We start from the raw sequence: 11,517 nt of genomic DNA, 5'->3' as shown, positions 1-11,517 counted from the left end.
TGGAATTAGATGATCTGAGTTCAGGTCTTAGCTTTGCCTTAAAAACTGTGTGATCTTAAGTAAATTACTTAATATCTTTAGGCCTTCATTTTTTCATTTGTAAATGGGAGATGTTAGTACCCTATAGGGCCTATCTTAAAGGATTGTTGTGAAAATCTACATAAAGGTCCATAAATTAGGATATCATACTCTGAAAAATGAAAAACAAGCCATTCTCTCCTTCTTTCCTTCCTTTCTTTCTTTTTCCTCTTTCTTTGTTTCCTTCTTTCTGTTATCCATTTATTTCTCTATTCACATCTATTTAAAATTCATTTATTTCCTTATTTGTATTTACATATTTATTCATTCATTTATCTATTCCTCCATCTACCAGATTTATTCATTCATTCATTCATTTGTGCATTCATCATCCATTTACTTATTCATTCATTAATTTATCTATTTTTCTATCTATTTATTCATTTATCTTTCAAGTCATGAGCACTTTTATATTGTTATTGTGCAAGCACATGATTTGTTTTAGTGGTATGTGTGCATCTTCCTCAAAAATGGAAGCCTGAGACCAAGTTGGTAAATGCTTATTCCCCTTGTTGCCGAGGTGGATTGCTTCTGCTGTTGCCATGTCTGATCTTCACCTGAGGTCCCAGAACCATCCCATGTCATTGACGAGGTCACAGAACGCTTCAGGGGCCTTGGTGACCATTTGGACCCTAACAGCTGCTCAGACTGAAGCAATATCTGAGAGCTACTGCCTAGGTCCATCCTTGTGAGTCAACATATTTGGAGCAGAGGCAAACCTGCCACCAACTACAAGAACATTGAGAACCTACTTAGAGCAGGGAAGAAGGGAATCAGGTGGTTTTAAGGACCTTGCCAAGGGTTGTTAAGTTTGCTAATCATGAAACGCCATTATGTTGATACTGGGAATGAGAAGGATCTGCCCTACAGCAAGGCTCCATGCCAACCTGCCGAGGAATTGGATGATGTGAACTGGGTACCTTTGTGGAAGCAGGCAGGTAAGAAGAAACAGAGCTCAGGGCAGAGCAAAAGCTGATTTCTTAGGATGTCAGGGGTGGAAAGAAAGGCATTGAAGTCTACCCATGTCAAAAGGTTCTGTGACAATGAAAATGATTATTCTTTTAGGAGAACAGTTCTTACAAGGTTATCTGGGTGGATCCATTGATGCAATCTTTCTGCATGCATAAATAAGAATTTATTCCTTAGTTGAAATTTCTTTCAGTAGTGATACAGGCTTAGTTACCCTGGTCCAGCAGTGGGGAACTATGGTCTCGAGGCCACATGTGGCCCTCTAGGTCCTCAAGTGTTGTCCTTTCACTGAATCCAAACTTCACAGAACAAATCCTCTTAATAAAATGATATGTTCTGTGAAGTTTGGGTTTAGTCAAAAGGCCATACTTAAGGACCTAGAGGGTCACGTGTGGCCTCAAGGCCACAGGTTCCCCACCCCTCCCTAGTCAAAGGTATGGGAGGGGAGATTGAAACTCTCAGGAGGCTTTGGATGACAACAATAACAACAACAACAATAATGTGAAATAAGATCCATACCACCAACCTCAGTCATGATAATTGATAAATAACCCATGTTTAAATAGTACTTTAAGGTTTACAAAGAGCTTTACGTACGTTATACCATTTTCTCTTCACCATAACCCTGTGAGGTAGGTGCAATTATTTTCCTCTTTTTCCAGATGAGGCAACAGAGGCTTAGAAAGGTAAAGTGAATCTTCCAAAATTACCCAGCAAGAAAATGGAAGACAGAGAATCCCTTGACTCTAAGTCCAGTGAGATAACTCACTGATGACACACCAGAATCAGTACCTAACTTCTCATTAATTGTGATATTGGAATCAGAAAGGCCTGAACTTGAGTCCATACTACTACTACTACTACTACTACTACTACTACTGCTGCTGCTGCTGCTGCTGCTGCTGCTGCTACTACTACTACTACCATTATTACTACTACTACTAATTGCAATAAATATATATCTGAATCTGGATTTGAACTCAGGGCTTTCTGACTCCAGGCCTAGGGCTGTGTTCACTATGGAACCCCCTAGCTGCCTCACTCTTACCTCTAGGATCAAATATAAAGTCTGATATTGATTATCTAAAACTCTTTACCACCTGACTCCTTTCCATCTTTCCAGTTTTGTTCAACACGTAACTCCCGTGAATGCACCGTGTGGTCCAACCACACTAATTGACTTGCTATGTCTCGTGGGCAATCCTCCATCTCCTCCCTCCTTGTCTTGGCCTTGGCTGATCCCCGTGCCTCTCTCATCTGACCCCTTAGTTTCAGGATTCTCTGCAGATGCAGCTCAATCATCACCTCCTGCAGCAGCTAGTGCCTTTCCCTCTAAGTCTGCGTTCTTCTACTCTGCATTCATCTTGGATGTAATGCCTCACGTAGATGGCGTCTCCCTGTTAGAATGTGAGCTCTTTGAGAGTAAGGCATCATTTTTTTCCTTTTGCATTGTATTCTCAGAGCTCTGCACAGTGCCTGGCACTAGGTAAACACATAACAAATGTGAGTGGACTGACTGTGTAAAAGGAAATTGATGATAGTTTAATTTCATTCTATAGGAGATGTGAAGGAAGAAGAATGTGCACCCGTCCCTGGACCTTCAATAAGCATAGCCCAAGATGCTGGCTTAGAGTTCAAGGCTCACAGTCAGCAGGGGAGGAGTAGAACTCTCTCAGCCTACCAGTCTTGTTCACAGTATTACTCTTGCTTCTCTTCAATAACCAACCCAGAGGAGAACAAGTCTCAGCAAAACACGTATGCCTTTTACACCCGGGTGCAGACGGTTCGGGGTGTGGCTGTGGCCTGGGAGACAGAGTCTGGGTTTGAGCCAATTGGTATTAGGCCTCGGGTAAGGGAGGCTGAATTCCCTGAGAGGCAGAGGAGGGCCGGCTCTCCCCTTGAAAGTATTTCTACTAGTGACATGGTCAGTGAAATTGATCCTTGGGAGGGAGATGCCTTTCAGGAATTTGAAGAGTCTGAGACACCAGTCCCATCAGATTGTACCCAAGAGATGAGGGAAACGCCTGACTGGCTGATCACCACAAACTATGGCCTCCGCTGCTTGGCCTGTTGCAGGATCTTTCCCAACTTGGAAGGCCTCTTACACCATGCCCAGCACGGGATCAAGGAGGGCTTCAGCTGTCACATTTTCTACCGGGAAATGCTTCAGAGAAGACAGTTTCAGAATCAACTACTGCATCAAGCGCCAGAGGACCAGGATCAGGGCCAGGCCCATAGTAGTGAGCCAAGCAGGTGCCATATAATGCTGTTTGGGTCTCAAAGAGATAAGCAGTAAGCTGGAGGTCATATGTCTGGGGAGCTGGGACTTTTCCCATTGTAACACCTCCTGTGGTCACCTCGGTTTTCTTTTTTTTTTTTTGGGGGGGGTTAAGTGATTTGCCCAGAGTCACACAGTTAGTGAGTGTTATATGTCTGAGGGCAGATTTGAACTCAGATCCTCCTGACTTCAGGGTTGGTGCTCTATCCACTGTGCCACCTAGCTGCCCCTAGCCCAGTTTGCCAATGACACTTTTGATTTATCATAATCACCTCCTGAACTGACAGCATAGAAATAAATAAGGAGAGTGAAGAGGAAAGTGGAAAGACAAAAGACAATAAAAGGGGATGAGGAGATGAAAAAAGGGGCAAAGTGGAGGGGAAGGAAGAAAACTTCTCAAAGATCATGGAAGTTGTAGAGAAAGGGGCCCTCTGAATTGTCATCTCTCTCTGAGGACTAAGCAGCTATCTGAGGGGAAGATACTTTGAATTTCAGTGTAAGGGAGCACAGGACTTCCTTAGGTACATTTCCAGTATGAATACGAAGCTAATATTCTTTTTTCCTCTTCCCTTGCCTTCCCTTGCCTTCCCTTGCCTTCCCTTCCTCTGTGTCTAATAATATGGTAGGTTTCAGGAACACAAAGGCAAAAAAAATATCTTAAAAAGCTTACATTACCTTACCTTACCTTATGTTACAGCTATCATCATAGGTGAATACATTTAAATATATATATATATATATATGTATATATGTATATATATGTATATATATACATATATACCTATATATGTATATATAAACAATCATACACATATGCAGCATATCTACATATAGAGAGAACATACTTATGTATGTGTGTGTGGTGTTAGCTTGAGGGGTGAAGAACATCATTAATGACTTAGGAAGAATCAATTCAAGCTTCCTGTAGAAGATGACATGAATTGCAGCCTTGAAGGATGTTGTTATAATGTATTTGAAGAATGGCTGGGGAAAAAAGGGAGAAGAAGAATGAGCCAATGATCCTCCCCATCATGGTCCTAAGGATCAGAGATGTGCTCTCTTTCACAGAGATTACTAAGTTGGTACAGGAAAGGAAAAGAGAGAGGAAGAAGGAGGAGGACAGGGAAAGAAAAAGGAGCCATACCAGGAAAACTAACTAACTAACTAACTAGCTAACTAACTAGTGAGTCCAACAGAGAAACAAAAAATTGTTAATTGCAGCTTTCAGTCATGATATTGGGCTGGGGGAAACAAGACAAGATCCCTGTCCACTGGACTTTCCCTGGGCTTAACCCTTGAATTGACATTGAAAGTTAAAAAATTTATATGGGAAGGACATTTTCTTTCCTTAAATCAGCATTAATGAGAGATCAGAAAGAAATGATCTGAGTGCATAGAGGCAAGGGAGAAAACCTCCTTGTGTTAATCATCATGATGAGCAAAACATCAATACCTGTAAGAGGCAGTAAGACTGTCAGTTCCTTCCTTCCCTTAGCTTGATGTTCCATGTGCCTTGAACTAGGATCTCTGCAATAGCCAAAAACTGGATTGGATCCAATTAGACTAGACTAGACCAACCTTTTGGGGACTGAGATGATTTTGATTGGACAAAAGATCCAGCTGACCATGTATCTTCCTTTCCCCCTCCTTTCTTTCTGTCATGCCACCCAAAGAAAGCCTCAAGGAAAACAAATCTTACCAGAACTTGAATGGTAAGAGATGTTGATGAAATAATGTCTTTCCTTTTTTTAATGACCAAATGTCACCAATTATTTACGTGGACAAGAAATCCTACTTGTGGATTGCTATATTGCTATGAGTGATCTGTAGACTGCATTTGCAATTTCAAATGCCACGTCTGTCTTATTATAGTCTGCCCATCTTATTTCAGGGCTCAGGCCAAAATAGGGGGTGTCCACAAAGAATATGCTTATGCAATGACAGAAATATTTGCAAGATCTGTCTGATTCCCAGGGTTTTGAAATATTAAAACTGTTTCACGTGTATCATTGTTGTCTTTTAGCTTATCAGGAACAACAGCAAATGAGCAGTGTTCTAGGAAGTCCTATGTCATCTCCAAGGGAATGGATCAGCAGAGAGATCGAGAACAGAGCTAAGAAAAACAGAATGAAGCAAGAAGTCAAGAGAAGGTGAGAGAGAGGGAGGGTAAAAAAGAGATGAGAATGAGAAGGCTGTGAGAGGAGAGGAAAGAGTGCAAGGAGTGAAGGGATGGGGACAATAGGGAGGGGACATTGGTAAAACATTGAGTCTATAATATGTCTGTCTGGAACAGGAGTGTCAGCTGGGGTAAAACATGAGGAAACTTCTTGGTGTGAGAATGCTGCTTTAAAGAAGGTAGTGCTGGGGCAGTTCGGTGGTGCAGTGCATAGAGCACTGGCCCTGAAGTCAGGAGGACCTAAGTTCAACTCTGGCCTCAGACCAAACACTTGACAATTACTAGCTGTGTGACCCTGGGCAAGTCACTTAACCTCAATTGCCTAAAAAAAATAAAATAAAATAAGGAAGGTAGTGCTGTGACTGTCCTTGAATTATAAATGATCCATTTCTGAGTGGCAATCTCCAAACCCCTCAGCAGTCAACCAATCAATTGACAAGCATTTATCAAATGCTATATATTAGGCACTGTCCTGGGTGGTGGCAAGACAAAGACAAAAAATGAAGCAGTCTACTTTTAAGAAGCTTACATGCAATAGAGGAGAAGATATACATATATGAACATATATAAATATATGCACACACAGAAATACAAATGTACACATATGAAGAATAAATACGAAATAAATACAAGATAACGAAATACAATATAGTTATGGAAGGCTGGAGATTGGGGAAATGTAGAGAAAAAGGTGATTATTTCATCTGAGTCTTAAAGGAAATGGGTGATTCTATCAGATGAGGTGAAGAAGGAATAAATTCCAGTCATGTGGGATGGTCAGTTTTAAATGGGAGATGGGAGAGAGACTGTTATGTGTGAAGAACTGAGAGAAGGCCGATTTGAACTGGAAAAAAGGAGCGATATATTATGAGAATGTGTAAAAAAAAAAGTTGGGGCTGGTTATAAAGGGCTTTAAAATCAGAACAGAGAAATTTATATCTTATACTAGAGGCAATTAAAAGTCATAGGAGTTTATTGAGTAAAAGAATGAATGATTATGTAAATTAGTATGAGAGACAGAAGTACAAAGCAAGAAAGTAAAGGCTCTGTCTAGAACTGACTGAAGAGGAAAAAGAGATTTCAGGGTACTCTCCAATTCCTGCTTTCTACTGGGTTTCCTTGAAGGGGAAATTAATCAAGAGTCATTTGGGGTCTCCAGAGCACATGACTTTTTGGACTTCCTGGAGTCTCAGTGTTGTGGTACTAACCACTCCAGGAGTATGCTAGCATAATAATTGTTTCTTGTAATGGTTCTTTCACAGCAGCTGAGGTCTTCAGATAGTAAGAAAGGAGCTGAAGAGAGCCAAGTGGAGGAGATCTGGAATATCATATGTAGGGAGATGCAGTCAATGGGCATGGCTAAGATAATGCATTATTTCGTCAAGTGCTCCAACACTCAATAGAATGAGGGTAGGTCAGGTCAGCTTGTCTAGGAAACTGATGCTTAGCCCAGGGGAAAAGATGATAGTGGTCCCAGGGTGGAATGTGTCTGAAGGTGGCTCTAAGGCAGTGGGAGTAGGTCTGTGCTGTCCATTGGAGGGAAGTGGTTACTTTGGTTTGCTACCAGCTGAATCAGACAAATTCTCATCTTAGCACAGAAGTTTTCTCCAAGGTTCTATCTTATGTTCTGTTTTCTATTTTCTTCTTCCTCCTCCTCCTCCTCCTCCTCCTCCTCTCTCCTCCTCCTCCTTCTTCTCCTCCTCCTCCTCCTCCTTCCTCCTCCTCCTCCTCCTTCTCCTCCTCCTCCTCCTTCTCCTCCTCTTCCTCCTTCTCCTTCTCCTCCTTCTCCTTCTCCTTCTCCTTCTCCTCCTTCTCCTTCTCCTTCTCCTCCTTCTCCTTCTCCTTCTCCTTCTCCTTCTCCTTCTCCTTCTCCTTCTCCTTCTCCTTCTCCTTCTCCTTCTCCTTCTCCTTCTCCTTCTCCTTCTCCTTCTCCTTCTCCTCCTCCTTCTCCTTCTCCTTCTCCTCCTCCTTCTCCTTCTCCTTCTCCTTCTCCTTCTCCTCCTCCTTCTCCTTCTCCTTCTCCTTCTCCTCCTCCTTCTTCTTCTCCTTCTCCTCCTCCTCCTCCTCCTCCTCTATTGATAGCCTTATCAGCATCCATGGGTTGAAGATCATTTCTTTTTTTCCCTCCATTTTAAAAAAAATCTGTGATTTTGTTTCCAATTTATGGAACAAAACAAGCATTTCCTTAACATAATATAATAAAAAGGAGATGATTGCATATGAAAGTGCAATTCTATTATGTACAACTTGCTATTCCTTTTAAATATGTAATAGTTTTCTTGTAAATTTCTTTTTTTTTCTTTTTTATTCCCTCCCCTCCAACCCTAAGGATGATTACCATTAGACACACACACACACACACATATGCATGCATATACTCATATATGCAAAATCATCCTATACATACTTATATTTATCAGTTCTTTCTCTGGATGCAGATAGTGTCTTCTTTCATATGTCCTTTGCAGTTAATTTGGGTATGTATAATAGTCAAAATGATTTAGTCACCAAAGCAATTCTTAAAACAACATTGCTCTTTACTGCATACAACATTGTCTTGATTCTGCCCATTTCACTCTTCATTATTTTGTGCAAATCTATCTACGTTTTTTCTAAAATCATTGAGCTCATCATTTCTTACAGCACAATAGTATTCTACATCACAATCATACACTACAATTTGTTCAGCCATTCCCCAACTGATGGGCTTCTCCATAGTTCTTTGCTACCCCAAAGAAAGCTGCCATAAATATTTTAGAACATATAGATTCTTTCCTCTTTTCCCTAATCATCTTTTAAAAAAAAGACCTAGTAGTGTCATTGATCATTTCTATGTAGATAACTCGTATTTCATACATACATATACATATATACATATATATATATATATATATATGCACACACACATGTATGTATAAAAACCCTAGCTCTCACTATATTAGGTTCATGACTAATGCGGTAGGCAGATTTTAAAAGGCCCTAAGTTTATAGTAATTGTGTCCTTGGAAATAGAGTTATGAAATAGGGGAATAACTTGTGATTATGTCCCCATTTAGAACACAAAAACCACAAAAATGGGTTGGGAGGCTAAGAAAATTCACTCTCTGGTATGGCTAACAAATCTGTCCTTTGCTGTCATGTCACAAACAGAAGGACTCCAGAAAAAATATGAGGACGTGGTCAACCACAGATGCTTGTTAGAAATAAGATTAGATCTGTCTGATGTAGTCTCTGTTCCTTGCATATGACTCTCCATCTCCTATCTCTACACCTTTGCATTTGCTCATTCCGCATTCCTATAATGTACACTCTCCTTACCTCTGCCTCAAAGAGTCTTTCTCTTCTTTATTACTTGCCATCTTTTGAAAAACATCTTTCCTGACCCATCCTCCAAACTGCCAGTGTCCTCCCACCCAAATGACCTTGTATTTAACTACTTTTTATGGATTTGTATGTATTCACTTTATATTTGTGCTGTATGTATACGTATTCACGTGCTTGTCGCCCCTCCCATTAGAATGAAAGCTCTGAGAATAGGGAATGTCTCATTCTTTGATCTTGTTTCTGGTGCCTGGTACACAGTAGGCACTTAATAGGTGTTCGTGCATTGATTGAGGAGAGTCTGGGCTCAAAGAAGCTATACCACTGGAGTACAAGCTCTGGCAGGTTTTGCCAAGCTAGAAAGGCTTCAGGTGTGGGCCCATTGATAGATTGTATATTGCTTGTCTGTCTATGGTCCTATGATCTGTAAAATGGGTATGTGCTACCTATTCACAGAGTTGCTAAAGGAAAACATATTGTAACATTTAAGAACTATATAGATGTGAATTACTGTCATTTGCTTAGGGCTGGCCTGGGCTATAGGATTAATTAAACATGCTTAAATATATGTTAGGAATCATGTGGAATAAGAGAGAGCCAGATGTTTTCCTTCCCCAGATTGCTTAGGCAGGACTGACCTTGGACAAACTGACCAAGTTGGCAGTCGGTCCTATTTCTTTTTTTTCGTGTTTATTTCCTTCTAACACCTTTACTCTATCTCCCCCAGCCACCAGCACCAACATTAAATACCCAGTACTATACAGCTATCCTGGTTACCTTGACAAAAAGGAAAGTGTTTGATGGGTCCACTAGTCATTTTAGTTTAAAATATTTTAATGCCCTTTGGCTCTTATCCCATCAATCTTTTATCCCATCTTATCCCATCAATATTTACATTCACAGAGGAACCCAAAGGAATGACTTGTAAACAGTGGGATTTCCAAAACTCTAGCATCTTTTTTTGGGGTGTGTGTGTGTGATAATTTTGGGAAGTAAGACTTTCCTCTAACATCTCTTAAATCGTACCACTGAGTAGCTTCATTACCTGGGACTGTTGTTTGTATGTGACTTATCGTAATTCCTCCATCCTGAGCCAATACAAGAATTAGGAAGAGATGGTGATAAAGCAAGAGTGCTGATCATGTAGCCTCATGCTACTCTGCTACAGAAGTTGCTTTTCCTCTGTACCACCACTTAGACAGGTACCTTCAAAACCCTGTTTTTCATTCCAAATAGGGCTTTGTCCCCATTACACCTGGGTTTTTTATGTTTAATTAATTTTATTTTTATATCACATTTATTTTCAAATATATCCCTCCTCTCCCGTATCCTGTGACTCTTCCCTTTATAATAAAGATTTTTTTTGAAAGCTCAGTCAAAACAACTGAAATAATACAACTATTTATAATATTCCATACTCAGAGTTCCCCATCTTTTCAATTAAAGAATAGAAGTGAATTTTCTTATGTCTTCTCTGGTACCAACAAGAATTTATTAAGTCCCTACTATGTAACAGGCACTGTGCTAGGTGCTGGGGATACAAAGACAAAAATGGAACACTCCCTGCCCTCAGGCAGCTTCCATTCCATCAAGAGAGACAACATGTACATAAACAGGTATATTCAAAACATTTTCAGAATAAATGCAAGGTCATTTGGGAAGATATTAGCAGCTAGTGGGGGGAGGGGGATGGTATTAGAAAATAACACAAAGAAAATGCTACTTAAGCAGAGATTTGGAGGAAACAAGGGATGCTCAAAGACAGAAGTGAGGTGGGCATTCCAGCCATGGGAGATAGCCATTGAAAAGGCAGAGAGAATGGGAAGTCGACTGTTGTGTGAAGTTTGGCTTAATCATAATAGAGTACAGGAAGAAGAGTAACCAACAAGCATTAATTAAGCACGTGTTGTGTGTCAGGTATTGTGCTAAGTGGTGTGATTACAAAGACAAAAATGAAATCGTCCTCACTCTCCATAAGCTGATTGTAGCTTAGTCATTATAATTGCCCAGCATTCAGTTGTTACTTCGTATATCTTCCTATGCTTCTTGGAACCCCTTATAACTGTCATATAGTGTAATAATCTTGCATATTATTTTATCACAATTTGGTATAGCTGTTGCTTAATTATTTGGCATCCATTTTGTTTCCAGATTTTTGCTACCACGAAAAAATGATGTCACGAACATTTTGATACATATGGGGCCACTCTGTCTTTGACCTTCTTAAGGTATTTGCCTAACAGAGGGATCTCAGGATTAAAGGATATTGACATTTTAATAACATTTTTGTCATATTTCCAAATTGTTTTCCAGAATGGTTGACCTAATCCATAAGTCATGAAGATAGGAGGTGAATTATTGTATGTGAACAACAACAAGGAGGTCATTTTGGCTTAACCATAGAGCACAGGAAGGGGTCTAATCAACAAGCACTTGTTTATTAAGCACCTGCTGTGTATCATGCATTATGCTACGTGCTGTGATTACAAAGATGAAAATAAAATAATTCCTGCCCTCAAGAAGCTTATTGTATAAAAGCATTTTAGTGTCTCTGTCTTTCCTAAGCCTCTCCAGCCTTGACTATTTTCGTTTTCCATCATTTTTGCTAATTTATTGAATATGAAGTGAAAGAATGACTAGAACTCTAGATGCATAATGAGATATATAATAAAGGTATATAAAATACACATCCTTG

At 40.1% G+C, this 11,517-nt stretch overlaps 1 protein-coding gene across 2 annotated transcripts; it reads left to right on the top strand.

Annotated features, from left to right (window-relative positions):
* Nucleotides 1–685: 685 nt before the first annotated feature.
* Nucleotides 686–11,449, top strand: FAM170B (family with sequence similarity 170 member B). 2 transcript variants are annotated; one of them, XM_078150616.1, is made up of 4 exons: nt 686–1,016; nt 2,607–3,300; nt 5,349–5,475; nt 11,136–11,449. In XM_078150616.1, the coding sequence occupies exons 1-3, from the start codon at nt 899–901 to the stop codon at nt 5,440–5,442; spliced, it is 906 nt and encodes a 301-aa protein (XP_078006742.1). In that variant the 5' UTR covers nt 686–898; the 3' UTR covers nt 5,443–5,475; nt 11,136–11,449. The 2 variants fall into 2 exon arrangements, with proteins under 2 accessions (XP_078006742.1, XP_078006741.1); XM_078150615.1 differs by lacking the exon at nt 11,136–11,449 and adding an exon at nt 10,974–11,045.
* Nucleotides 11,450–11,517: the final 68 nt, after the last annotated feature.

The sequence above is a fragment of the Phascolarctos cinereus genome, unplaced genomic scaffold (genome assembly GCF_003287225.1).
Source record: "Phascolarctos cinereus isolate Bilbo 61053 unplaced genomic scaffold, phaCin_HiC Scaffold_3;HRSCAF=262, whole genome shotgun sequence".
NCBI lineage: Eukaryota > Metazoa > Chordata > Mammalia > Diprotodontia > Phascolarctidae > Phascolarctos > Phascolarctos cinereus.
The sequence above is the reverse complement of the archived record's forward strand: the minus strand, read 5'-3'. Positions and strand labels throughout refer to the sequence as shown.